The 27,417-nt window shown below is 40.5% G+C and overlaps 3 protein-coding genes across 6 annotated transcripts; 2 read left to right on the forward strand and 1 right to left on the reverse strand.

Annotated features, from left to right (window-relative positions):
• The first annotated feature begins 1,348 nt into the window (after positions 1 to 1,348).
• Positions 1,349 to 12,961, forward strand: caprin1b (cell cycle associated protein 1b). 3 transcript variants are annotated; one of them, XM_071495671.1, is made up of 19 exons: positions 1,349 to 1,504; positions 3,012 to 3,176; positions 3,322 to 3,384; positions 3,494 to 3,580; positions 3,681 to 3,919; positions 4,029 to 4,111; positions 5,960 to 6,071; positions 6,120 to 6,220; positions 6,338 to 6,390; positions 6,486 to 6,569; positions 9,105 to 9,293; positions 9,367 to 9,475; positions 9,591 to 9,652; positions 9,753 to 9,845; positions 10,204 to 10,350; positions 10,914 to 11,067; positions 11,245 to 11,424; positions 12,208 to 12,314; positions 12,415 to 12,961. In XM_071495671.1, exons 2-19 carry the CDS (start codon positions 3,012 to 3,014, stop codon positions 12,499 to 12,501), a joined length of 2,115 nt encoding a protein of 704 aa, XP_071351772.1. In that variant the 5' UTR covers positions 1,349 to 1,504; the 3' UTR covers positions 12,502 to 12,961. The 3 variants fall into 3 exon arrangements, with proteins under 3 accessions (XP_071351772.1, XP_071351755.1, XP_071351764.1); XM_071495654.1 differs by having other exon boundaries at positions 5,960 to 6,220; XM_071495663.1 differs by having other exon boundaries at positions 5,960 to 6,220; positions 11,248 to 11,424.
• Positions 12,962 to 14,313: 1,352 nt separating this feature from the next.
• Positions 14,314 to 23,486, forward strand: nat10 (N-acetyltransferase 10). Of its 2 annotated transcripts, none has more exons than XM_071495751.1 (29): positions 14,314 to 14,359; positions 14,674 to 14,800; positions 14,920 to 15,011; positions 15,104 to 15,275; positions 15,556 to 15,678; positions 15,768 to 15,829; positions 15,916 to 16,030; positions 16,485 to 16,592; positions 16,814 to 16,947; positions 17,052 to 17,145; positions 17,229 to 17,327; positions 17,637 to 17,773; positions 18,165 to 18,289; positions 18,382 to 18,532; positions 19,405 to 19,501; positions 19,621 to 19,737; positions 20,044 to 20,145; positions 20,235 to 20,309; positions 20,395 to 20,511; positions 20,655 to 20,788; positions 20,878 to 20,926; positions 21,029 to 21,125; positions 21,210 to 21,317; positions 21,404 to 21,576; positions 21,675 to 21,794; positions 21,919 to 22,017; positions 22,348 to 22,421; positions 22,536 to 22,616; positions 22,699 to 23,486. In XM_071495751.1, exons 2-29 carry the CDS (start codon positions 14,687 to 14,689, stop codon positions 22,841 to 22,843), a joined length of 3,114 nt encoding a protein of 1,037 aa, XP_071351852.1. In that variant the 5' UTR covers positions 14,314 to 14,359; positions 14,674 to 14,686; the 3' UTR covers positions 22,844 to 23,486. The 2 variants fall into 2 exon arrangements, with proteins under 2 accessions (XP_071351852.1, XP_071351843.1); XM_071495742.1 differs by having other exon boundaries at positions 14,330 to 14,460.
• mapda (N6-Methyl-AMP deaminase) lies at positions 23,092 to 26,487 on the reverse strand. Its single transcript, XM_071495761.1, has 10 exons — positions 26,320 to 26,487; positions 26,076 to 26,206; positions 25,713 to 25,773; positions 25,518 to 25,605; positions 24,983 to 25,064; positions 24,671 to 24,797; positions 24,232 to 24,312; positions 24,009 to 24,147; positions 23,821 to 23,921; positions 23,092 to 23,448 (listed from the first exon to the last, which is right to left on the reverse strand). Exons 1-10 carry the CDS (start codon positions 26,362 to 26,364, stop codon positions 23,257 to 23,259), a joined length of 1,047 nt encoding a protein of 348 aa, XP_071351862.1. The 5' UTR covers positions 26,365 to 26,487; the 3' UTR covers positions 23,092 to 23,256.
• Between the last annotated feature and the right edge of the window lie 930 nt (positions 26,488 to 27,417).

Genomic DNA, 27,417 nt, shown 5'->3' on the forward strand with positions numbered 1-27,417 from the left:
GATCTATATAATCTATCTGTATCTATATATTATGTATATAAACAATAATTTATCCTTCAGAGTAATGAAAAAATATTTTGTCTTTCACATATAGTTTGTCAGATGGGGGTATCATTTCCCCTGCTACTGTGGGGACACCTACTGTCAAGTTTGGAAAAATCTCACAACTTTTTTGTTTTGACTCACAAATGCATGAATACATGAATGCATTTCTACAGAATGGGTAGACCATGTCAGCAACATACAGGCCTAAGGAGGGAGGTAATGCTACCACTAATAAATATCATGGTTAACTTCTCATTTATTTTGCAAACCCATTCTCAAGAGTCAAAACAGACAGGTAACACAGTCATATAGACTATTTCTGAGCAGATTTAAACAATATATGATTATTCCAAGGGACACATAGATAGTTTTATGAATGTTTTAACCCACACAAATGCAAGATTTTGCTTTCTGAAATTTGAATTTTGAAGTTGAAGTTTAAACTGATTCAGAAGATGGTACAATCATATATTGTCATGAGCAAGGTCTTTTACACCCACTAAATATAATGTCTAGTCTTACAATTTATGTGAATTAGAAAAATAAACTATTTGCTTTTTTATTGCATTTTCACAAAAATGTTCTAGACACACACTGAACATTGTGTGAGGAGGAAGAGTGAGAAAAGGATCTATGTACGGGGGGGAAAAGTATTTTCTTTACACAATTGGTTTAAATGATGCAAAAATTTCACTGGAGTAATTAAACCTGGAATAATTATGAAGGATGAAAACTACCAATGACGGAGGTGAATACTTTTACTCATAGATGTAAATATTTAAAGGTGCATGAACAGATGGAAGAATGAACTAAAATCTTCTGAATGTATGTATGACCAAAACTTTTTTCTTTCAGGGACTTGTTTCATGTTGCTCCAATAGGACCCTCACTCCTTGTTAACTTATTCTTTAAAAAAAAAAGTATTGTGATGCCTGATGGGTTGTGTAGTGAGATTGTTATGAACCAACACATAGCAGTGATTCCAGCTGTATGGACAACTGCTGCAGAGTGACACTGTATATGGTACAGGGATGGAGAAAGGATAACCTAATCAAAGCTAATGATTGTGCAGATTTCTTGCCAAGAGGCTGTGGACTACTTTGCCTAACCACAAATGGCAACTTTTTAATATTTGATTGAGGCAAGATTAATCAGTTATTAAACAGTTGAATTGACACTTTGTGATTTATATGGGAACATTATAATCAATAAATAAATGATTTATTGAACTTTGTTTTTTATTTTATAGAGTCAGGCATATCCTTGACAGCTAAAAACGGACCTCCGCCTTTATAAAGAGTTTCTCCGTCTTTCGAACCGTCTCAGTTGTCGGTGAGGCCGGCGGGGCGGATCCCACACTAGAGTGAAAGAGCAAATAAAGCAACACAACAATAATAACAACTTGGCCGTTTCGTACATTTCGCTAGCAAGCTCCCCTGTGGATATATAAAACATCAAGGTGGGTGAATCAGGAGTCGCGCCGCCGAGGGAACGACGCTCCCGGCCGGCTGTTGGCTAGCACGCCTCGCCGCCAGGAGCTAGCAGTGTGTGAGGATGCTAAGTCAGTGGTGTGTGCTAACGGACAGGGCCGTTTACCAAAGACCGGGAGTTGACCGCACCACTGGGGCAACACTGGGCCACAGAGCCGCCAGCCGAGGACACAGCTTTGTGGCCCATGTTAGAGAGAGCATATGTTGATAAGGAGATAATACAGCGTTAAAAATGTCCTCCCGCTAGTTAAGACACAGTGTGGACTAAAGTTAGCCAGCTGGTATGATGAAATGCTTGGAGATAGTCTTACTGGCACATTAATTTTGTTCCGAAGCTGTACCTCATGCTAATAAATCGTTTACATCTAGATAACACTGATAATGCATCAGTTGTAGCTGCACTGTTCTGCTTGAGCTGCTAAATCCCTCCTTTCGTGGTTCCATATTATTTACATTGTTACTCTTTTACAATACATAGTTAACCTTTCTTTGATATTTGATTCCTGGGACATCTACTGTATCTTTCAGTCTATTTTAGGACTGCAGCTAACGGATGATTATCTCCCGGTTACTTTCTGTATTAGTCATCTTATCTATATAACATAAGAAAAATGTCCATCACCATATCCCAGGGCACAGGGTGGTGTCATGGCATGACTTGTTTTACATGACCAACATACCAATAATCTCAAAATACTCAATTAACTGCAATTTAAGACCAAGGAAAGCAGTGTTTTGCCACAGTTGGGACCCTGAAATTATGTAGAGCTGACACGTTTGGTTTAAATAACCAGTATGTAATAATCAGCAGCAGTTTTGTTAAACAGTTACAATAATTTCAGTTATTGTTGAAGTAAAATGTCTAGATTTCATTTTAAATCTTTTCAAATGAGAATATTTGTTGGTTTTCATAGGTGTCTCTAAAAGTAAACTGATATTTTGATTTTTGGGGCTGTTTGTCAGATAAAAACAAGAAATTTGAGTATATGAATTTGAGCTCTAGGAAACTGGGGCAGACATTTTTCACTATTTTCCAAGGAGGCACCAATGCAGCCCTTTCTCTCCTGATTCAGACATTGTTACTTCAACTGGTATCTGGTGATGCTGATTACCAGCCTAACACCAGTTCTTTCTTTTACTCAGATTTAAAATCAGTATACTTTGCTGCATGGAATTAATTGGAATCATTTTTATTTGAGGTAACATGAGGCTAGAGATCGCTATGGCACTAAAAGCTGAGTCAGGGGCCTGCTGTGGCTGAATTCATTTACAGTAATGTTATGTATTATGGCACTGACAAAGAAACTATTTGCACTCATACCAGTCTGGAGCATCTCATCAGCACATCTTTAGTATTTTCTGACAAATAATAGACCAAAGGATTAATTTAACTAGAAAACAATTGGCAAAGTATAAAGAGGCAAAGTCCCCCCTTTATTGCCCCTGAAAGTTAACCTTTCATACTTTAATTTGTAGATGCCCTCAGCAATGAATGGAAACAGGACAGTGCAGTCTGCCAGCCCAGATGTGGGATCCGCTCCAGGGTCAATGGGCAATTTCGCACTCGGTGGACAGTCCGAAGTATTGAAGCAAGTGCTGTGTGTCATCGACAAGAAGGTCCGCAACATGGAGAAGAAAAAGGTGAGGACTTTTGACAGCCATTTGTTCCAGATTCTTCCTGATAACAACATGTAGCTACATCTCTCACTCAGAGGCAACAAGAGTTTCCCCACTTAATATACTACGTTTTTAAACTGTTTGCTGCATTTTGGATGGTTTTCCACAGAGTAAATTGGATGATTATCAAGTCAGGAAGAATAAAGGGGAGCGACTCAATCAGGACCAGCTGGTAGGTACACTGAATCCTCCATCATTCTGTACATAAACACAAATAATCCTTTCATTTTTACAAAAATTTCACAGCCTAGCAAATGTCTATTTCTCCTTGGTTCTTTTAGGAGGCCCTCTCGAAATACCAGGAAGTCATGAATAACTTGGAATTCGCCCGAGAGTTGCAGAAGACATTTATTGCACTAGGACAAGATGTAAGGCTGACTCTGGGTTTCTTGTAATGTTCTCTCAGAGTGGTGGCTGTCTTGACTGGAAGAAACTCAGGTTTATGTGACTCTTGTATATTATCATTAGATCCAGAAGGTGGTGAAGAAGTCTGCACGGCGGGAACAGCTGCAGCGGGACGAGGCAGAACAGAGGAGGCTGAAGACAATTCTGGAGCTGCAGTTCCTCCTAGACCGGCTGGGAGATGACACGGTGCGGCAGGACCTGAAGCAGGGAGTTGGTGGCTCACCGCTGCTCACAGATGCAGACCTCGCAGCTTTTGATGAGTTCTACAAATTGGTGGGGCCAGACCGTGACCAAAATGTCAGGTTGGTCTAAGGCCTTAATCTTTGGATCAATTTGAGTTTCAAAAGACTTAGTTTTTTGTTGTTTTTCACAAGGTGATTCATGCCGCTTCTATTTACTTAACACTCATAGGTTGGTCGACCAGTATGAAGAAGCATCGGTGCACCTCTGGGACCTGCTGGAAGGGAAGGACAAGGATGTGGTTGGAACAACATGTAAGCAATTTCAGTACAAGCTTAACAAGATTAGTCAATGAATTGATTAGTCACTTAACAGAAAATTCAACAATTTTGATTATGAGTTCATAGTTTAGGTCACTTTATAAGGAAGGGTTCCCAAAACTTAACTGGTTACCACTTTGTCTTCTATGATAGCAAACTAAGGTAGCAATGTAGCGTGTTTTGATTGGCATTTTTTGTGATTTAATAAAATTTTTTAGACCAATGATTAATCAGTTGACAGAGAAAATGACTAACAGACTGATCAGAATTGAAAATAATTGTTAATTGCAACTCTACTGTGATTTCAGAATCAGAATCAGAATCAGAATCAGAATCAGAATCAGAATCAGGTTTATTGCCAAGTATGTTTTCACGTACAAGGAATTTGTTCTGGTGAATGGTGCAGAGCGCACCAAAACACTTAATTTATAGCAAAATTAAGTTTTAAATAAAAGGAGAATCATTATTCAAGAAAAAAACTGGCTCAATTTAGGTGCCCAGCTGGTGGAAACTGTTGGCAGGACATTTCTTCAGATGGTTGATGACACAGCAGTCACTAGCAAGCTTTTTATCAAAAGCCGGCCACAAGTAACTTGTAACAGACTTTTGAGTAAGGCAATATAGACAGAGATGGCAAAAGCTCTAAACAATGTTTTCTTGTGATCAGGTACTGTAGGGTATAAACCAGCCTTAATATGTTAATGTACATGTGCATTGTATTTTGTTAATGCAGCTTGTGTGCAGGGCTGTGATGTGAATAATCAGGGCTTGGGTATATTGGTGTACTGCATTCTCAGCGGTCTGGCCTCAGGACTCGCACTGCTGCATTCTGCTCGGGGCTGAGCACTATGGGCTTATCCTGACTCAGCAGTGGGGCAGGGTGCCAGTGGCCCTGTCGCCTGTGGTTCCACTGGTCAGATCGCTGGAGCCACATTAGGATACTGGTGACCCAGTTCACTGTAGTGACACCAGGAACCCTTTTACTTCAGTAAGGATCTCTCACTTGGTGACTCAGGGTGATATTTACTGAGGCAGCAGCAGACTTTTTGGCCTGAGGCACAAGGCAGTACAGGAAATAACAGTGACCTGCTTTGCCTGAAGAGCCAAAAGTGGAAATGCCTGAGCTAGCTTAAGGGCTTTTCTAGAGTTCGCTGGTAAATTACAAGTCATGATTGTTGTAGTAGCATGTTTCTTATCTAACCCATCACCAATTTAAGAACCTTTAGCCACTATCAGGCTGAATGTTGATGTTGCTATCAGTTCACCCTGTGACTGTTGCATCCTGATGAGGCTAAAGGCCTTTTTTGTTGTTAGTTTAATTATTAATGAATTTTATAGAGGAATATGAAGATCATTTGAAACTATGTTTTCAGCGAATTTTAAAGTTGGATATTCAAATGTGGTGTCAGTCATGGGCACAATGTCGAGTTTGGATCAAATAAAAGCATTGTGTTTGGCTTTGATTGCCACAATCTATGCAGTCTGCCCAGCTGAATGTGTTGAAATGAAGTGACCTCACCCTGTCATCCAGATCTGGTCAACAGTGTCCTGTGCAACTCATGTTTTTATTTTACATATCTTTATAAATGTCATGTAAGTGGCTGGTTGAATATTGCAAAGTAGTTATAAGCTCTTTTTGAAGACAGTTTCTTCACTTGTGAAACTATGTTCAACAGCTGACGACCTTACCCCACTGACACCGATCCCATCCCCACCCTGATTCTCTCTAAAGCTCACAAAATATTTGTTTGGCAATTGTGACTTGGTAAATATGATGAGTGGATGTCTGCTTTCCTGACTTAACTTTCCAATAAAATGCTTACTATGTTTTTCCTCTGTTAGACAAGGCACTGAAAGAGACTTTGGACCAGGTTCTGCTGAGCGGGTACTTTGACCGGGTTCCATCTCACCAAAACGGAGTGTGTGAGGAGGAAGAGGAGGAAGAGCCAGCAGCGGTGGCAGCAGCAGCAGCGGCGGCGGCGGCGGCGGCGGGAGCGGCAGTGGTGGCAGCAGCAGCAGCAGCAGCAGCAGCAGCAGCAGCAGCAGCAGCAGCAGTAGTAGTAGCTGAATCGTCAGAAGCAGAAGAGCAGACTGTTGATCCAGGTCCTGACCATTCTCTGAAGTCATTCTGCAGCACACTTGGCTATTATTAAAATGCTAATGTAATCAAATAATAAAGAGATCAGCATTGCATTCTCTAAATTGTTTCTCTCTTTACAGAAACTGAAATAATTGAGGAGTTTGCAGAGCCCATTGCGGTGGAAACAACAGAGGTGAGATGAATGTTCCTCTCACCAGTGAAGTCTTGGGACTGATTTGTAATATTTTTTTAGCACTGTGCTGACATTTGCTTTTGTTCCCCTTCCAGTTTGTAAATAGACAGTTCATTCCAGACGGCACATACAGTGGCAGTGAGAAGGAGCAGGGGGATGAGTGGACCACGGAAACAGAGGTATGCTGTAGGGATGTTGTTTTTCTTGGACTGAGGTTTTACCTTTCCTGTTTTGTGTTATTGATTATTTGCCTAGTTTTTCTGAGTTTAATTTTTATTGCATTCTAAAGACGATCTCACTTTGAATGACCTCCAATTAAACAGCTAAGCTCAATTTTGATTAGTCTGGTTTTAGCTATACGAGATGCAAGTCATTTTGTTTAAGTGGAAGTATACCCTAACCTAACAAGCAAATCTTAAAAGTGATAAATAAGTTCAGTTCATAGCACAGTAACCTATGCAGAAATTCAAGTGATGTCAAAACTTGGCAAGACTTGTAGGATTTGGTCATGTGATCAATTTGTAACTTAATGAGTTAATGAGGATGGACTTAATGCAGCATTAGAAAACAGAATTTGCAAATGACTACAGGGTATTTTAAGTCAAGCTATTTGGGACTTATATGCAGACTGCCATTCTTGAGCTGATATTGGGACTATGTGAATATTTTTGCTACTGTGGTAAATGCAGCCACAAAATAGCAACACGTTTCATGAAGCAAGCTCTTCAAACTTCTGTGAATGCATTTTGCGCAGGTAAGATGTAACGTATTGCTGAGTTGCTACTACTGTTGTCATGTGAGACCTGCATTTTCTTCTCTCCATGTCATGTTCAAATTGGTTGTGTGATATTCAGGTTAGATTTGTCAGTGCATTATATCAGTTGTTTATTTTGAAAGGTTATTTTTTCAGCATTTTGCCTTTTGACAGTGACAGAGATGCAGATAAATTATTTATCAGATGTTTTTGATTTTTGGAATCTTGCTGATAATCCCATGACAATCAGTCCTTTCCAATGTTGGCTGTGATGGAAGCAGCCACATGACCACAAAGCTGATACAGCCATGGTCTCTTTGAAAGAAATCTACTGCATCCTGTTTTACAGTGTACAGAGTAGCTAACTGTAGATGCAGTCAGGAGCATTTGCTGGCGACACTGACACAAAGCATTATCGACACTAAGGTTGATCTCTTATCGCTAACTTTGGCCTCTGTGTGGACGCTCAAGCTGGAGCCTTTTTACCTCACTGTTTGTGATGTGTGTCAACATTGTTCTTCTGTTGTGCGTTGTTACAGAAGATTAATTAACTTTCTATAATTCACAGTTGTTGAAACAATAAAAATGAATGATTTTTACAGCTAGCATACACTCACCAAGTGCTTTATTAGAAATGCCATAATAATACAGGGTAGAGCCCCCCGTTACTCTCAAAACAGCCTCAGTTCTTTGTGTCGTGGATTCCAGAGGATGTTAGAATCTTTCCTTTGAGACTCCGGTCTATGTTGACACGATTGCATCCACAATTTCTGCAGGTTTATCAGCTGCACATTCGTGCTTGCAATCTCTTGATCTACCACATCCCAGAGGTGTTCTGTCATAAACAGGTCTGATGACTTGGGAGGTCAATGAAGTACACTGAAATCACTGTCACGAAACCAGTTTGACATGACTTTAACTTTGTGATGTGGTGCATTATAATGCTGGAAGTAGCTGCTAGAAGATGATGTGGCCATAAGGGGAGGCTGTGGCTTTCACATCATGATTCACGGGTATCAAGGGGCCCAAAGTGTGCCAGGAAAACTCCCCACACTCTTACACCACCCCCAGCAGCCTGGACTGTTGACACAAGGCAAGTTGGGTCCATGGATTCATGCTGTTGATGCCAAAATCTGACCCTACAATCTGCATGACTCAGCAGAAAATCAGGACTAATTAGACCAGGCTACGTTTTTCCAGTTTTCAACTGTTCAGTGTTGGTGAGTCTGTACCTGACAGGAGTCAAACCTGAATTGGCTGCTGTTGTAGCCAACTCAAGGTTCAAGTTGTTGTGTGTTCCTTAGATGCTTTTCTGCTCACCACAGTTGTAAAGGTTGGTTAACGGAGTTAACGAAGCCTTTCTGTCAGCTCCAACCCTGATATCCCAAGAGAGTCTGGCTCCATCAATCATGACACAGTCAAAGTCACTGAGGTCACATTTTGATGTGGGATGTGAACATTACCTGAAACGGCTGACCTGTATGTGCAGGATTTTATGTCAGCTAATTGGATGATTGCATGAATTAGCAGGTATACTGAGCTTGGTGAGTGTATAGTGTTTACACACAGAGACATTTCTCAAATGAGGGCTGTCAGGTGTCTGAGCGCCACTCTGGGATGGCGTGGTATCTGAGATAAGTCTTTACTTTGACTAGTTGAGATCTTAATGTGCAGGGTGTTGCCTCTGTCAGACTGACTGGTCAGATTGTTACTCACTTGTGCGAGCACAATTTCACCCTCTGACTAATGGGCGCACTCAAAATAAAGCCAGTGAAACAATTTGTACACTGAAATGCTCACATTACATGATTAGGCATCAACAGTTGTGTTTCAGTTAACAAACTAATCTGAACATAAACCCACAGCTGTCACCTAATATGTGCTGAGCCAGTTTTAATTTGTTCTCCCTTTGTTTTTGTATGACCATCACTGACTTGTTCTGTCTGCTTTGCACTCACAGGCAGTTAGTGCCATGCAGCAGCAGCAGCAGCAGCCTGTGCAGCCTGTGCAGCCTGCAGCTCCCCCTGTTGCCCTGGAGACCCACCCCATGAACCTAGCCTCTCCTGTGCCGCCTACTGACCCCATGGTCAGGAAGCAGGTGGTGCAGGACTTAATGGCACAGATGCAGGGAACGTACAACTTCATGCAGGTGAGGAGCAAGTGCTAGGAACGACTGTCGACTCTAGGTTTTAGTATGATACTGATTACCTCTCTGTTCTCAGGACTCCATGCTGGAGTTTGACGGACAGCCCATTGATCCAGCCATTGTATCAGCGCAGCCCATGAAACCCCCTCAGAACATGGACCTACCACAGATGGTGTGTCCTCCCGGTGGGTTTTACAAAGAGAAACTCAGTTATGATGTCATGGGATGTACAGATATTGCAACTGAAAGCTTACAGTGGGAATTCTTATCGACTAAAGTGTAATACTCAAATCTTTTTAGTTCACCCGGAGTCCCGGCTATCGCAACCCAACACTGTTCCTGTCCAACCTGAGCCCACACAAGTAAGTAACCAAACATGGGAAGACGATACTGATAGGGTGCACACCAGTAGGAAATCTTAAAATAGCGAACATGTTTAATTTCTGCTCTCCCAATTTACAGGTCCCCATCGTCTCCCCGACGCCGCCCCCCATGTATCAGACCTCACACACGCCAGATCCCCGACCCTCAACAGAATCTATCGACCCTATCCAGGTAAAGCATGCTCACCTTTTCCTTTGTTTTCTTAATAATTCTGTCTTTAGTTGAACATAAAGCATTTTTGAGTGAAACTGATCTTTCTTCAACAACCAGGAGTCACAAAGTATGTTACCTGGAATTTAGTTGTGTTTGAAAAACCTTAAAATATTTGAATGATGATTAAAGTTGAGAAAAGGGAGAAATGCATATATGCAGTCATAATATGTGGTAAAATATTGTTTACTGTTTCACTTTTTTGAAACATTGTTGGAACAGTTTTTTTAACTATAACTCCTTCTGGCAACCTTCAATTCACCATCAAACGAGTGCCTTTAAATCCAGCAACTTATGTTGTGTCTCCCCTCGTCAACAGACCTCAATGTCCTTGTCGTCGGAGCAGCCTCCCCCATCTACAGCTCTCCCTCCTGCCTCTCAGACGCAGGTTTTCCAGCCTGTTTCCAAAGCTCCTCACAGCAGTGGCATCAACGTCAACGCGGCACCATTCCAGTCAATGCAGACAGTAAGAGTGTGATAACACTATTTAAACCTACTCGACAGTTATTCATATTACCACACAATACCTGTATTAAAACCATCTGGGGGGCCATGGCTCAGGTGGTAGAGCAGGTTGACTGCTGATCCCTGAGTTGGCTCAGCTCAGCTTGATCCTCAGCTCCACTGAACCCATGTGGTGTTGGAAGGGTTAGCCAGCTAGAAACCTTTGCCAAATCGACTGTGCAGATTGTGAGCCGCTGTGGTGACCCCTCATTGGAGCAGCTGAAAGCAACAACTTGTATTAAACCATTGAATGATCAAGTTTACTCAAAGACTGAAATATCTGGCCTGTCATAAATCTAAAACAGCTGTTTGCAGCACTGTGTCGGAAAAGAAATGCATTAATGGCTTCCATTAGGAATTGCTTGTGGAGTCCTTAAGTGCCCTCTCATCATATTGCAGTTGTATGGCTTTGTAGTCATGCAGCTATATCCAGGAAACAGTGAGTAATGGACTTTACTCCTAATGAGCCTGTGACCTTTCCTCTGGTTTTGGCTTCACCACAATGTGGCCCTTGTTTACCCTCAGGTGTTCAACCTCAATGCCCCAGTACCGCCAGCTAATGAGACAGAGGCTTTGAACCAAGCCAGCCAATACCAGAACAGCTACAACCAGGCCTTCAGCAGCCAATCGCAACATCCTGTGGAGCAGACGGACATGCAGTCAGAACAACTGCAGTCTGGTGGGTTGATTTTCACTGTTTCTTTTCTCTATTTACTTACTGGATTGATTGTGCCACACTTGTCTTCCTGAGATCACAGTCCAGTTAAACTCCTACTTTATTTTAATAGTGTATGTTAACCTGAGACTAGAGATTGACTTGCATCTGTTTCGGTACAACCAACTCAATGTTTTTTAGTAGTTGGTGCCTTCCATTCCCAAGACCAGTCAGGAGGCCATCAGCAGCCTTCCCAACAGGGCCCAGGCTTCGGCAGGCAGGCTCAGTCCTTCTACAATAGCAGAGGCATGTCTCGTGGCGGACCCCGCAACGCCAGGGGCATGATCAACGGCTACAGGGGCTCATCAAATGGATTCAGAGGTAAATTCACGATCTACAGCCACAAGTTATTCAATTGTCACTTCAGACGTTTCCAGACAAGGAATATGTAACATTGCTGACTCCATCCATCTGGTAAAGTCATTGCTTTTTGTCAGTTTTTTCAGTTATATTTTGGCTTTATTCAGAATGGACCTTTCACAGAAAAATCCAGAAGGCTTGGGCCACTACTGCGTTGGAAAGTATTTGATATCAAGGAAGAAAAGTTTTTGTCCTCTTACAGGTTGAATCTGTGATGGATTTTAAAACATTTTCCACTGAAGCCTTAATTGACAATTATGAGCACAAGGAACACAAACCCTTAAACACTTCTCAGCAGTATTACCTTATTGGAGAATCCTGTTGCAACTGTGTACAACTGCATTCACATTAGCATGACAAGAAGTAAAGTTGGGACTCTTGTTTAATTGTTATGAGCTCACATGCTTGATATTCAGAATTTTTGATCGGCATTATTTAAAGCTGGGGAAAGATAAATATACAATAGTGGTTTTAAGAGGGTTTAACGTGGTGCACTCTTTGTGAGTTTTTAATCTTGTGTCACTGCAGCCTTTGTTTTTCTGAGCATTTAATTAATTTGATGTTCCATTTTTAAAGTGTTACAACAATGTCATAACCAGGTCGTAACTTTTTACATAAAAGTGACTTGGGTGCTTGTTGATGTGTAAAATTGCCATCACTTTGAAAGGGGCTCAAAAGTCTGAAGTTTATTTAATTGTTAATCTCAGTAGGAGTGTTGTAAAGGAGAAGTCATGTCATTTCCAGGTGGCTATGATGGTTATCGTCCTCCTTTCGCCAACACTCCAAACTCTGGCTATGGACAGACTCAGTTCAACACACCTCGGGATTACTCAAATGGGAATTATCAGAGGGTATGAAAGCATTCAGATCTCACACATGCTCTGTTTATTTGATCTTTGCTGGCCATTGGAGTAGTTTCTAAAATGTCTCTTTTTTTTCCTGTTGCTCAAGGATGGTTACCAACAGAACTACAAGCGTGGAGCTGGTCAGGGACCCAGAGGAGTGTCAAGAGGCAGCACTCAGGCAATGCGATCCTGAAAAGGCCTTTCATAATGACTGTGACTGATTAACTTGCACCACACTGAAAATTCAAAATTCAAGAATGCATTTGCCCCAGCTCACTCATGTTCTCTTTTTGTTTGTTCTTCATCAGTGGTATTTTTCCTGTCTCTTCAATCAAAGTAATGCCTGCTTTGATATTTGGAAATATTAAATCATTTAAAGTCTGAAACACAAGGTAAGCTGTAAATCCAATCATTGATTTACACAAGCCATGTGTTACAATATTCCTGTAAACTTGAAAGATTTCATAAGTTATTTTTTGTATAAAAAAATGCACCTGCCACTGCTGGTCCAATCCTTGGGAGTTTATTCCCTTCTCAGTTCTTTTCTGTCATTTTGGTTCTAAAAAAAAAAGCCTTTTATGTTCAATGAGCTCCCGTTTCCTTGTTTGTAAATTGATGTTGCTTCAAGAGTTTCAATAAAGTTGTGTTGCATACCCATGTTTCAGCCTTGAGTTTTTGATGTGTAGTTGAGGCATGTCATTTACAAAGGACACTTTCAGAATTCAGGGTTGTCATGGTATTTCTTTTTTCATTTTATTTTCAGTTTTACCATAATATTTTAGTTTGTTCCTTGTTGTTCACAACAATGCACAACACCAGTTTGCTCATCTCCCTTCAAAACCAGGGCAATAAAGATGTTTAGATGAATTGAGTACTTAAGTGCTGCAAATTTTGAACACATTTGAGATTGATCACATTTGTAGACCTAATGATACTGAAGGAAACATGGAGCTTTTAGGACCCTTGGGGGTCTGAGGCCCATATATATTGATGATGCTCGCTTTGCATGGTTGATAATCAACCTTCCTTCCCATCATTTAAAGTGTCAATTATGTCTTTTTTTTCTTCTAGTGTATTTTCTTCTAATTTTCGTTTCAGACATTTTTTTTTACTGCTACAGTTCTGTCTATAAGTGTAACTTAACCATTACAATAACTATAATTTTAATAGCATCAATAGCTGCCTGTCAAACTGATTTGAAAGATTTTAAATGAAATTTTGATTTTGATTTTTGTTGAAGAGTATCAGGATATTTTTCCCCCGACCTGATCTTCCCAGGCAGACTCTTCCATAAGGATTATTTATCCCCAATGAAACTGGACCATAACCTCAACCATTACCCCAACCATTATCTGTGTTAGTTACCTGGAAAAGTGTAAGCAACTTCTGGTAATTCTCTCTTTTTTTTAAAATCATTTGCTAATTATTTTCATGATGAATTACTGGTGGACAAAGTGTTATAAAATTTTGAAAAATGCCCATTGCCCAATTTAGTGTCTTCATTGCTTTGTCCATCCAGCAGTCTCAAACCAGAATATGTTCCATTTACTATCGTAGAGGACTGAGATCAATAGATATCCACATTAAGGCTGGAATTAATGATTAGTTTCATTATTCATTATTATTGATTGATGACATGGCAAATATGGCCCATCACAGATTTATCAATAGTCCAAAGCCCCACAATATTCAGTTTACATTTCTATAATTATCATTATATTATCAGAACAGTTGTTAGTTACTTTTGTGTGACAGATAAATTGATTGACTTCTCATTTCACTTCTACACTTGAGAATTCATAATCAGTGATTTTTTTTATGATTTCAAAATTACTTAAATGATTAAACAGTTAAGAAAATAGTTAATAGATCAATTTTATGTCGATCGATACAACCGATTAACAAATCGACTGGTTGTTTCATTTACAGCGAGGTTTCAGTCTGGCAGACCCATGGATGTATGGGCAGACCAAACCAACCTTTCCCTTTAAGGAAATGTCGCACATGTTTGACGTCACATCGGGGGGTCCTCCATGAACGGCTGTCTCCACGTGAGTGTATCAACAGCGTGATGGCTGGGGTGTAACTTCAGCTCTCGACTTGCTGTGTTTTTATGAGGATTAAACCACAACCAGTTTGTCTGTAGCAGAAGGTACAATTGGAAACGCTTCGTGTTTGAAGTGACGCTTCAGTTTCTCGCTTCCCTCCTCGCTTTGTGGCAGGTTTTAGATGAACTTTTCGTTTGTTTTGGCTGGATCCTGTGCCTTCTTTTTCCTTTTCAAGCTCGACTGGCAGCACTTCAGTGTTTGTGTATTACTCACACTGGGTTCTCTGTGTTAACGTAGCTGTGGCTGATTTCTCTCAGGGGCAGGAAGACGATGGCAACAGTTCGCAAGAAGGTGGACAACCGGATCCGGGTCCAGATAGAGAATGGAGTCGCTCTGCAGCATCGTACCATGTTTGTGGTGGTGGGAGATCGTGGCAGAGATCAGGTAATCTATCGATCCCTGTTCTCCCGCGCAAATTGATCTGTGTCACATTGTTTGTGTCCTTTTAACTGAGTCGCATGAGTCTGTTTGCATTTAGCCTCAAACCTCTGTCTCTGATGCAGGTTGTCATCCTGCATCACATGCTGTCTAAAGCCACCGTCAGAGCTCGGCCATCTGTGCTCTGGTGCTACAAAAAAGACCTAGGATTCAGCAGGTGAGCCTAGGCTCTCACAGAGTTAGATGTCTGATATTTGTTGCTTCAAAAAGGAGAAGGGGGGTTTGATTTGTCAAATATGTCCAAAACAGCAATCGCAAGAAGCGCATGAGACAGCTGCAGAAGAAGATTAAAACAGGCACACTCAATCTGAATCAGGATGACCCGTTTGAGCTCTTCATCGCTGCGACCAACATCCGCTACTGTTACTACAATGAGACACACAAGATCCTGGGAAACACCTACGGCATGTGTGTCTTACAGGTGAGGCTCTCTGCCCTGTGGCCGTAGAAGTGCTTACACAGAGGACTGTGGGATGATTGACAGGATTTCAAACTTTTCATTGATTGTCATTATTTCCTCTGAGACCTCAGCCTTTGGTTGACTTGCATGCAGCCCATATACAACCTGAGAAGAGGGGTCACAAGAAACATTAGCTCATTTCATGGCTTGGGATCAACAGCTGTAAATAAATATAAAGTCAGTGTGGTCAGTATATCAGGTGTTCTCGAGCTTTATTTCTGTTGTTTTATGTGTTGCACAGGATTTTGAAGCTCTTACTCCCAACCTCTTAGCAAGAACTATTGAGACTGTAGAAGGAGGTGGGATAGTGGTCATACTGCTGAGGACAATGAACTCTCTCAAGCAGCTGTACACAATGACTATGGTAAGTTTCCATCATGTTTTATCTCCACACGTGCCAGAGTCTGTTCTCTAGTCAGATGACAAAGGATTGTTGTGGCTTGTTTTCCTCAGGACGTACACTCTCGATACAGGACTGAGGCTCATCAGGATGTGGTGGGACGATTCAATGAGAGGTATCCTCTTTTCTGGACTTTATCGATTTTTTTTTTCAGTGAATGACAATTTAACAATATTATTAATTTTGCTCCACATTTTCTAGGTTCATCCTGTCTCTTGCATCCTGCAAAAACTGTGTTGTCATTGACGACCAACTCAACATCCTGCCAATCTCCAGCCACATGGCAAACATCAAGCCAGTTCCTCCAAAGACTCAGGTACCTATTTATTAGAGTAAAACCAGTTCATTGCTTAGAAAACAGAAAATGAATGATTATGTTTGACAACTGATTATTTATTTAACTCACTTATGAAGCATAAATGAAGAATGTTTTCTGGCTTCAGCGTCTTCCAGTGTAATCATTTTCTGTTTTTCTCTCTTTTTCTATCATTGTAAATCAAATATCACTAAGTTTTGGACTTTTGGTCAAACAAAAAAATTGTGACAGACATTTTCACATTTTTAAAACACATCTTAAAACTCCTGTATTTTCTGTAGATTTTTTTGATATCATGAGTTGATGTTTGGTGGTTGTACACTTTGTGTCCTTGCTTTTATATTGTTTTTTTTTTCTTTTGTCTTTTTTATTCTTTTTTTGTCTGTTGCCATATGAATAAAGCTTGTTTGTTATATACTCCCTATTTCATGACAAGTTGTCTCACCCCCTCCAGGAGGACGGTTTGTCGCCACGAGAACAGGAGCTGAAGGATCTGAAGGAGTCCCTTCAAGACACTCAGCCTGTGGGGGTGTTGGTGGATTGTTGCAGGACCATGGACCAGGTCAGGATCTCTTGTTTAGGAGCCAATTCATACATTTATTACAGTATAATTAGTATAATGTCATATAATTTGATGACTGCAACAATAAGATTCAGATTCATAGATCTTTGTAATTCCAAGTAGCCACCACTTTGGAGTGCAAGTACTGTGGCAGTGTTCTGAAGAATCACATGCTATTAGGTGTCCCAGTTGTCATTTTCAAGGTGCATCTTATCCTCTAGGCCAAGGCAGTGCTGAAGTTCATTGAGGCAATCTCAGAGAAGACCCTGAGGAGCACTGTGGCTCTGACTGCTGCCCGTGGTCGAGGCAAGTCTGCAGCTCTGGGGCTGGCTGTCACTGGAGCTGTGGCTTTTGGGTACAGATTAGTTTTATAATGTTGTAAGGCCATCAGTATTGCGCGTCATATTGTCTTGAGACATAGATAATAATTGCCTCACTTTTTTTTTTTTTTTTTTACAGCTACTCCAATATCTTCGTAACCTCACCGAGCCCAGACAACCTCCACACCATGTTTGAGTTCATCTTCAAAGGATTTGATGCTCTGCAGTATCAGGTGGGCTGCGTGAGCATCTTCTCTGTATCAGGCACAGTATGTTGTCAGGACAGACCCTTTCATATCCTCTTTTGCATTTGTAGGAGCATCTTGACTATGAAATCATCCAGTCTTTGAATCCAGAGTTCAACAAAGCAGTGGTGCGGGTGAATATCTTCAAAGAGCATCGGCAGACGATTCAGGTAAATTTTCATTCGCCCTTCTCATTTGGCAAAAGCCACTTACAAGTGAAGTCAAGTCTTGAAGTAAGTATTAAGTATTACATCTGTTCAATAAGGCAAAATACGAGATCACGTAAAGAAATGCACCGAAAGTGCATAATAAGTTCAAGTTAGGTTTGTTTGGGTGTTGGAGGTGTTCTCAGAAGAGATGAGTCTTCAAGAGATTCTTGAAGATAGAGAGGGACGCCCCTGCTCTGATAGCATCTGGTAAATGACAAGACCACTCTTGGTAAGTGAAATCCACATGTCTGATGTTCCTTTGACCAACAGTACATCCACCCAGGAGATGCAGTGAAACTGGGCCAGGCTGAACTGCTGGTCATTGATGAGGCCGCAGCCATCCCTCTTCCTTTGGTTAAGAAACTGCTGGGGCCTTACCTGGTTTTCATGGCCTCCACCATCAATGGGTCAGTAACAGAGCTGGATGACATTCATATAATCAAATACCAAGTGATATGGATTTGATAACCAATGAAAAAAGGCGATCAGTAATGATTGAGTCTGACTGCAACAAACAAACAAACAAGCTTATTTTCATCATCGATTAATCTTCAGATTATTTTCTCAATTAACTGTTGGGTCCCTGTTTGTTTTGTTTGACTTTCATCTAAATTCCAAAGGTAATTCAGTTTAGTGTGGTAGAAGACTAAGAAAATTTGCAAGTATTTAAACTTGAGAAGTTATAGTCAGTGAATATTGTGACCTAAATGATTGATTATCAAAACAGTTGATATTCTGTCGATCAATACATTTTTAAATAACTTCAGCTCTAATTATTCGTATTACGGATCTCTGCAGGTACGAAGGCACCGGGCGTTCCCTCTCGCTCAAACTGATTCAGCAGTTGAGGCAGCAGAGCGCAGACAGTCAGCAGAGCATGTCAGCAGAGAACAGGAGCACCAACACAGCAAGGCTAGCAGCAGGTGAACACTGTATCTCAGTGTTTTACTGTCCGTGTGTGTTCAGTGTGTCTCTATCTTCTGACTGACTGCTGTCTAATTATTTCCCTACACAGCCCGCTCTCTCCATGAGGTTTCTCTTCACGAGTCCATTCGCTACGCTCCAGGAGATGCTGTGGAGAAATGGCTGAATGACCTGCTCTGTCTGGACTGTCTCAGTATACCCAGGCTCATTTCTGGCTGCCCACTTCCACAGACCTGTGACCTGTATCCTTAATAGGTGTTTAAGTTACCCCAGGTCTAGACATGCCAGGGACACCTTGATAGAGCTGGAGGTTGAGCCTTGATTAAACTGGTACAAACATTTCAGCGTTGTGACAAGTAAACACAAGCCTTCAGAGCAGGACTGCAACTGCTCATTATTTTCATTATGGATTAATCTGCCAATGATCTTCTCAATTAATCATTTGATCTGTAAAATGTCGTAAAATACTGGTTTGAGTCCTAAGCCCAATTTGAAGATTTGAAACTGCTTGTTCGGGCCGAGCAACAGTCCAAATGTAAACCTTGTCAATTCAGTATCAAATATGACCAAGAAAAAACAGAAAATCTTCACATTTGAGAAGCTGGAACCAGAGACTGTGTGGTTTAAATTGAAAGTTGACTTAAATGATTAATTGATTATGATCACTGATGATGATTGATGCAGGTTAAGATTAACCAGTAGGTATTTAAACATTTACACAAGTCAAAAGTAGAGTTACATTAATTCAAACTTCAAACATCACAACTGTCAAAAACCAAGTTTGGGCAGATTTTAAGTGATTAGTCTCTGTGGCCCCAATAAGTCACATATCCACTTCTAACATTTATGAAGATATTATTAAACCTTGCCCAAAATGTTCCCTGCTTTTTCTTAAATTGATTTGGGGACACAACCATACAGTTAAATGAATACAGCATTTTAAACATCAAGTCATATCGCAGCTGAGTTGAATCTCAGATAAAGCTTAATCAGGTTTGAATTGCAGCATATTGGATGGTTACAAATTTATTTTATTTTATTTAGTTACACACTCCTTCAGCCCGTACTGGAGCGGTAGAGTTCTCTGCTTTCGTCCTTATCCCACACTGTCCAGATATTATGTGAACAGAGACACACTGTTCTGTTACCACAAGGCCTCTGAGGCGTTCCTGCAGAGGCTGATGGCTCTCTACGTGGCGTCACACTACAAAGTGAGATATTTAACTTGTAATAAAATCATTCTGATTGATTCAGAGAGCATGCTGTTCTACACACAGTGTTGTGGCATCTTTGTTTTTATTTGTTGGCTTATTGCTTCCTGTTGCTCCAGAACTCCCCCAACGACCTGCAGATGTTGTCCGATGCTCCGGCCCACCACCTCTTCTGCCTCCTGCCGCCTGTTCCTCCCACACAGAACTCACTACCTGAGGTCCTCGCTGTGGTGCAGGTGAGACACTCAACACCCTTCATGAAATTCTGTGGGTTATTTATTTATTTTTTTTAATGGCTTCCATGCAGTTCAAAGCAAAAGGGTGGGGTAGGAGATTTTTATTTAAATGTTATCAGTCTCCCACAAACTGACGAGGAATATCTTTTTATAAATGACATCTCACAATCTACCTTAAATTGCACTAAATCATCCATCTCCTTATTTCTGTCATATACTTCACAAACACACATTGGCTCCAGCTCAATTTCTTTAGACTTTTGACTTTTTATTTTGACTTTTATTTGTCCGTCTGTGGCCCCTCAGGTGTGTCTGGAGGGAGAAATATCTCGGCAGTCTATCCTAAACAGTCTGTCCAGGGGGAAGAAGGCCTCTGGTGATCTCATTCCTTGGACTGTGTCAGAACAAGTACGTAACCATCACAAAGCTTCTGAGAAAATCCTTACAGGTCATGTTTCCACAGTGCAAATATGAATCCTGCGCTCTTTTCTTTGCAGTTCCAAGACCCAGAGTTCGGCAGCCTCTCAGGAGGCAGAGTGGTGCGAATAGCTGTCAATCCAGACTACCAAGGGGTACGAATTTGCAAAGGCCTCAGCTGTTTATCCAGTGTTTTAATTCATTTTCACGTGTATAATTGGGTCTCCGCCTGTCCAACAGATGGGTTATGGCTCCAGAGCTCTCCAGATGCTGCAGATGTACTATGAGGGCAAGTTTCCCACCATAGATGAGAGCACACACTCGAACCACAATGAGATCACCTCCGTCAGCAGTGAGGTAATACAATTAAAGTCATGTAATGTATCGAGCAACATCTGAGAGAGATTAATTCCCCACATGAAGTGTAACAGTACAATTTAGAGATCAGAAGAGGCGGATTGAACGCACACATCTGTTACACAAACTCTGTTGTTGTCCAGGCTGTCAGTCTCCTGGAGGAGGTCATCACGCCACGGAAGGAGCTCCCCCCTCTGCTGCTGAAGCTGAGTGAGAGGAGAGCAGAGAGACTGGACTATTTAGGAGTTTCCTATGGTCTTACTGCACAGCTGCTCAAGTGAGTGCCCCTAACTGTGAAGAGGGGAAGTGGGTGGTAATACTGTTGAAGATTTATTAATGTCCAAACATTTTTGTGCAACGTGGCAGGTTCTGGAAGAAAGCAGGTTATACTCCAGTCTACCTGAGACAAACCCCTGTAAGTATTTATAAAAAGATCTTGTTTTAATAAGTTTCTGTTCATTGTGCTGTTGTCACATGCTGTAATCATCGGTGTGTGTGTGTGTGTGGTTACATCTAGAACGACCTGACGGGAGAGCACTCCTGTGTGATGCTGAAGGAGTTGAATACAGATGAAGCCCCAGAGCAGAGCCAGTGGCTGTCTGCCTTCTGGAAAGGTGAACTTTGCTGCACTACCTCAGGAGATCTGGTTTCTCTTTAAACTTATTATAGTCCTACTGAACAGTTTTCGTTTTCCTCAGATTTCCGCCGGCGCTTCTTGTCCCTCCTCTCCTACCAATTCAGCAACTTCCATCCAAGCCTGGCGCTCAGCATCCTGCAGAATAAGAAGTCCAAGGAGGAGACGAGCAGTAAGACCCTTCTGCCTGTGCATCGGACTGATCAGATTTCTTTAGTGTCTCAAGGTCCTGACCTGATGTGTCTCTGTTCTCCTCAGTTCTCAGTAGCTCCGAGTTGAGTGCCCATTTCAGCCCTTACGACCTCAAACGGCTGGAGTTGTATTCTAGGAGCATGGTGGACTACCACCTCATCATGGACCTGATCCCAGATGTGGCACGCATGTTCTTCCTGAAGCAGCTCGGTGACATCTCTCTCTCAGCAGCACAGTGTGTAAGTACCTCCCACTGGTTTGGAGGCCCAGTTGTTTCTTTGCCATGACCACAATTATTTTCAGGCAGATGTTGATGCTGCTGACTGTTCTATCCTAGGCGTTACTGCTGGGTATAGGTTTGCAGCACAAGTCGGTGGACGACCTAGAAAAGGAAATCGAGCTCCCAAGCTCGCAGCTCATGGGCCTCTTCAACCGTCTCATCCGTAAATTTGTCCAAGTGAGTTGACATCAGTGTTGGAAGTTATGTTTATACTACGTTTTTCAATATGATGTTATACAACCTATTAAAACAACTGCAATAACCTGAGTACTTTCTATTGTTCTCACCTTTACTATCCTAGGCCTTCACCAGCATCCAGGAGAAGGCAATTGAGGCAGAGATGGGGGCCACTAAAGACATTACCATGGAGCCAACAGTCAGAAGCCTTAATGATGATCTGGTACGTCGTATCTCAGAACTCAGTTATATAAGATATATAATTAATGTAGAAACAATTAGTGATTGAATAAGCAGTTAATAGACTAACATGCCAAACATTTGCTGATCTTCTCAGTTTTTTTATAATCTCAAATTTAATATCTTTATATATAAATAAAATAATAATAATATATAAATATATATAAATATACATATACATATAAATATATAATTTATATATATTTATATAATAATATATAAATATAAAAGCAGATAAATTAATTAAAATATTGTGTAATGTATTTGTGAGAAACGAACTTAAAAAAGGAAATGCTTTTCCTTCCATTAACAGAACGACGCAGCGAAGGAGTTTGAAGAGCAACACAAGCAGGATATAGAGAAAGTGAAGGAGTTGGACTTGGAAGAGTGAGTATGAGGCCAGGAGGGTGGTCATTTTTTATCTGAGCATTTTTTTTTTTTTTTTTTTTTACATCAGAAAAATATTCACTGAAGCTCTAATGATTTCTTCCATGTTTACAGGTACAGGATCCGTGGAGATGATGAGGAGTGGGACCAGGTGTTGAAGAAAGCAGGGAACACAGCTATCGTCAGCATAAAGAGGTGCAGTGACATTCAGCATCTTAGGAGATGTCTGTTTGGTTGTTGTAGAAACATGTTTATAATGATGTGTTATTCCCAACAGTGACAAGAAGCGGAAGCTGGATGGGGGAAATGCAATAGCAAGCAATGGGGGTCCCCAGCACGGGAAACTGAAAAAGAAGGACATGCAGCATGGCAAATTCAAGAAGAACAAGGACAAACACGGCAAATTCGGAAAGAAAGCGTGACAGCAAACAGTGCTGCATTGACAGGACTGTGTGTGAGCTGGAATTTAGAGAACTTTGAAGATCTTGGATGGACTTGAAGAAACTGAAGGGCATCCACTGAATTTTCTTTTGTTTTTAAATCACAGACAATTTCTTTGAAGTCAGCTCATCCATCTACAATATGTCGTAAAAAGTTTGTTGCTTTGATTTATGTTGAGTGCAACACCACAAAGATGGTATGTAACAGCAGAAAATGACACACTTCACAGTTGTTCTAAATAAGTTTCATTTACTTTCACTTACTTCAGGTATTTTTTTGAGGTCCCTTTTAGTTCATGTCATGGTTTCTACAAAGACTTGTAAAAAGTTAATGAAAAGTTGTCTTAAAACAGAAATCTGAGGTATGTGATTGGTTTTCGGCTCCGCTGAACGGGTCACTGGAACACCTGAGGCTGTAAATCTGTCCACTTCTGTTTGAGCTGCTGCTTCACTGTCTCTGGTGCGAAGATACAGTCTATGGCCTGCTGGGAGAGCTTCCACACGGCTTCACGACTGAGACCAAAAGTGGAAGCAGCCAGCTGATACTCCTGAGACAAGGCTGTACTGAAGACCCCCTTATCATCAGTCTGTAATGTGACAAAGAATAAAAGTCATTAATAGTGAACTTTGTTTTTCCTGCTTTTTTTTTTTTAAATCAGAATCAGGACTGGAACCTCAATACTTTTGAGCAATGACCATGGCCCCATGTGTTAGCACTTCAGTGTAAAAACTTGGCTCCATATGTTTGGTCATTGTCTTTTTTTTAGTGACTTCTTACATATATTTGATTAATTAAATCATCTGTTATTTTCATGCCAGCCAGGGCTGGAGGCCTTATGTTTCCAGGTTGTCCATCCGCCAATCCCTCCCACTTGTCACTTTGACCCAACCTTAGTCCTAATCCTAATCAGAAACACAGACCAAATGTTTTTCAAAGAGTATCAAAGGAGGAAACGTACACAAATGACACTTGGATGTCCAAGCTGATACCAGTATTTGAAGTGATGTTGGGAGTAACATGGTACAGTTTGTCCTTTAACGTTTGATGTCAGGCATAGCTCTACAAGAAAAGACAGTTGGGAGATCAAAAATCAAGTCAACATACTGAACAAACCACAGAACATTACTCATTTCAACTCGGTCTTACCCAGTGGTATGTTGTTCTTTAGCACTTTGTCAACCAGATTTTGAGATCCACCAACTTCAGGATGCAAGAAGGTGCCGTGACCGATCCTGTCTGGAGGAAGATTCAACAGCAAATCTGACTCCTCCAACTGGGACGGCACCTGCAACATTTTTGGTAGCGATGTCATCAGAATCACAGACAATGTGACTTAAGTCAAATGACATAAAGATTGTTATGGTCATACTTCTGAGAGGTGCAGTGACAGCTTCAGTCCACAGTTCTTGGCCCTCTCTAAAGCTGGAAGTAGAGATTTTCCATCACCCACCTTAGAATGACAATTACATTAATTAATAAGACTATTCACATAATCCAGAAACAAACCCCATACATTTTTAATAAATGTACTTAAACATCAAGGTGACAATTATGTGAACACTATACATCTCATATTTACACTAATACTGTCAAAAGACTATTTACATCTTTGTGAGTCACTTACAGTGAAAGAGGGAAAACAGGGATGCCCTGGTTTAAAGAGGTTTAGGAACCACTTCTCTAATTTTACATTTCTATTAATTGTGTTTTGGCTCTAATAATATTTCACATTAAGCATAATCATCATCTTCACAGGTAAATCTTCTTTGCTACTTTCCACTCTGCAAGCCTCAAACTGGTTGACTGACCGTTGGATCTCCACTCAGGTCGATTCCCACCACCAAACCGTCAGAGGACAGAAGGAACTGCTCAGCCAAGGCCACTGTCTCCATGGCAACTTCTGCTCCATTTCTGCGGTCAATGGCCACCAGAAACCTTCAAGATAAATGGGCAAGTTTATCATGCACTACTGTGGCCAGCATTGAAGTTGTTGTTGGGACATCAGAGTCAGGTATTATGCAGTGTTTTGGCGGTTATATCAGTAGTCAGTGATGGTGGCAGGAGTGTGTGTGTTTCTGTATTTTTTTCTACACTGCAATAATAATACATGCTATGCCTACCTGACATCAATGTCCAATCCCTCATTTTTGCACAGCTGGATGGCTCTGATGACAGTTTCAATATATCCCTTTCTTGTCAATCCTAGGACAAAGGTAATGAACTTGTAAGTGGCATGTAACAATTATTTTCATTATTGATTAATGAGGTCCAGGGACTGACAATAAAAATTTATTACAATTACAATAAATTATGTTTCTTGATTATTAGTCAACACCAGAAAATAGTGAAAAATGGCCTCTGATTTCCCACATCACAACGTCACATCTTTAGATGTCTTGTTTTGACCAATCCATGACTACTACAAAGAAAAGCACCAAATCGTTTCATCTAAGGAACTGGAAACGACAATTTTTTTTTCTCATAGAATGACTGAAACAATTATTTGATTATCAGAATAATTAATTTTCTGTGGATGACTAATCAAATAATTGTCTGATCATTGCAGCTGCATTTGTAAGCTTAATAATTTGGTAAAACAATTCTGACAGTAAATCAGACAATCAAAACATTAGGCTCCATGCTGACTATAGTTACCTGTGTTTTTCTCCTCCCTTGGTGTACTCCTGAGTTCTAAATATTTGACAGAGTCAGCTGCAAACTCCCTGATTACATCTGTAGCCACCTGGAAAGTAAAAACATTTGTTGATGATATCCTGGTCAAACAATTAGATTTAAAAAAAAAAAAAGAGCAATACGTGAGTTAATTGTCAATTAAGGGTGAGTCCTCACCATCAGGATGTCCTCCTCCGTGTCCACCAGCTGATGGATGACCTTGAAGACCTGAAAACACCTGCGGGCATGCGCACCGTGTTGTTTTTATGCTGATCCGATTAACAAAGACACCCCCGTCCCATTGTCAGTGAACTATTGTCTGTGTCAATACAGACCACTTGCCTCACACTGAGCGTGCGGAGACGATTATCTATTAATCATTTACGTGACTGATTGCACTTAATTAAGTGTATTAAAAAGAATGAACACAATTACGAACCAATCACCGGTTTCACCTGTTATATGATACCAAACAGCCCATCTAGCTCTTCTTATTAAGTATTAAAGTTTGAATAAATTAAGACATGAAGTTATACGCACTCATCCAGCGTCCTCCGCTGGCCTTTGCCGATGGCGGTCATGCTGTGCTCAATGTTGAGATGTGGTTTCCGGAGGATGAGTTTCTCGATGGTCTGCGAGCTGACAGAGCCATTGAGGTGAGCATGAAGCTCCTGGTGACAGTTAAAACGCTGACGTTAGCATGTAGCTATCACAAACCACATTTAGTTACTTCTTTCTAAAAACAACTTTCTTTAAAATGTTATCATCACATTTTCTGACTTACCACTTTAGGCATCTGCCGATAGAAGACGTCAGCTTCATCATCCATCACAAAGTACGACAAAGAATGAGTTAGCTAGTGTGTGAACCCTGAGCTGTTTTCTGTCACTTAAAGCTGAGAAACCGCCTGTGTTTTCAGTCTACATTTTCCTGTTGCACCACCAAGTGCAACAATGAAATAAGCCCCACCTACTGTAGCTATTTTCCTCGTCAAGGTTCCGTTACCGTAGCTGGCTTAAAAAACTACGTGATAAAGACAATGACTTTTATTTCCTTATTATTTCATTTATTTTTCGAACACAATCATTTTAAAGGAAATAGCCACTATCTCAACCTCCACAGTGCGTGTGTGTGTGTTTTTTTTTTCTTTTAATCATTTTTCTAGGTTATCACTTAAAAAATATTTGGTATCTTATTTGACAAAATCTCAAAAGAAAATTTTGCGCCTTTTTTTTCTTTACCACATTTATCAAATAGTCTGGTTACTTTGCTGAGCATGATTTTTATGCTTAACACCATCAGTGGTGGAGGAAGTATTGAGTCCTATATTCAAACTGTTCTTTTTTGCTTTAAAGTACAGTTAATATTATCAGCAAGATATACTTCAAGTATCAAATCTAATAGTACTCATTATCCACCATTTTAGGATGTTTTAGGATATGTTACATAAGTACATCATTACTAGTGCATTAGTAAATATGCGGCATTTTAATACAGCTGGTCAATATGTAGCAAATTACCTGTAAAATTAATTAATTAACTGTAAAAATCGTTATCACTAAAATAACTAATAAGTGGTAGCTCTCAAACACATAACTAATGTAGTGGAATAATAGCAGAAAGTAGCAAAAATAAATAAAAATAATAAAATAAAAATATAAACACTCAAGTCAAGTACAAATATTTCTCAAAATTGTTTCGGTGCCAATAGCAATTAGAGTATCTGGGTAAAATTACAGTTCACCTACACATTGATGGGAGTTTTAACTACAGTTTACTACTATTTATTACTACTATTTACTACTACAATATTTAAAAAATGACTAAAATACACTTTAACTGACAACGTTCATAAAAAAGTATGTTAAAAATCACAAAACAA

Source organism: Trachinotus anak, unplaced genomic scaffold, assembly GCF_046630095.1.
Source record: "Trachinotus anak isolate AG129_WGS33_773 ecotype Australia unplaced genomic scaffold, CSIRO_AGI_Tana_v1 ptg000002l, whole genome shotgun sequence".
Classification (NCBI taxonomy): domain Eukaryota; kingdom Metazoa; phylum Chordata; class Actinopteri; order Carangiformes; family Carangidae; genus Trachinotus; species Trachinotus anak.

Excerpts from the sequence above, each read along its gene's own strand:
- caprin1b (XM_071495654.1), top strand. The coding sequence starts at position 3,012 with ATGCCCTCAGCAATGAATGGAAACAGGACAGTGCAGTCTGCCAGCCCA. Across the intron at positions 3,177-3,321 it reads GCAACATGGAGAAGAAAAAG|AGTAAATTGGATGATTATCA; the intron begins GTGAGGACTTTT and ends GGTTTTCCACAG. Across the intron at positions 11,425-12,207 it reads CTCATCAAATGGATTCAGAG|GTGGCTATGATGGTTATCGT; the intron begins GTAAATTCACGA and ends TGTCATTTCCAG.
- nat10 (XM_071495751.1), top strand. The coding sequence starts at position 14,687 with ATGGCAACAGTTCGCAAGAAGGTGGACAACCGGATCCGGGTCCAGATA. Across the intron at positions 16,593-16,813 it reads GTTGCAGGACCATGGACCAG|GCCAAGGCAGTGCTGAAGTT; the intron begins GTCAGGATCTCT and ends CTTATCCTCTAG. Across the intron at positions 20,146-20,234 it reads CTTGGACTGTGTCAGAACAA|TTCCAAGACCCAGAGTTCGG; the intron begins GTACGTAACCAT and ends TTTTCTTTGCAG.
- mapda (XM_071495761.1), bottom strand. The coding sequence starts at position 26,364 with ATGGATGATGAAGCTGACGTCTTCTATCGGCAGATGCCTAAAGTG. Across the intron at positions 26,207-26,319 it reads ATCGGCAGATGCCTAAAGTG|GAGCTTCATGCTCACCTCAA; the intron begins GTAAGTCAGAAA and ends AACTGTCACCAG. Across the intron at positions 25,774-26,075 it reads CAGCGGAGGACGCTGGATGA|GTGTTTTCAGGTCTTCAAGG; the intron begins GTGCGTATAACT and ends GCATGCCCGCAG.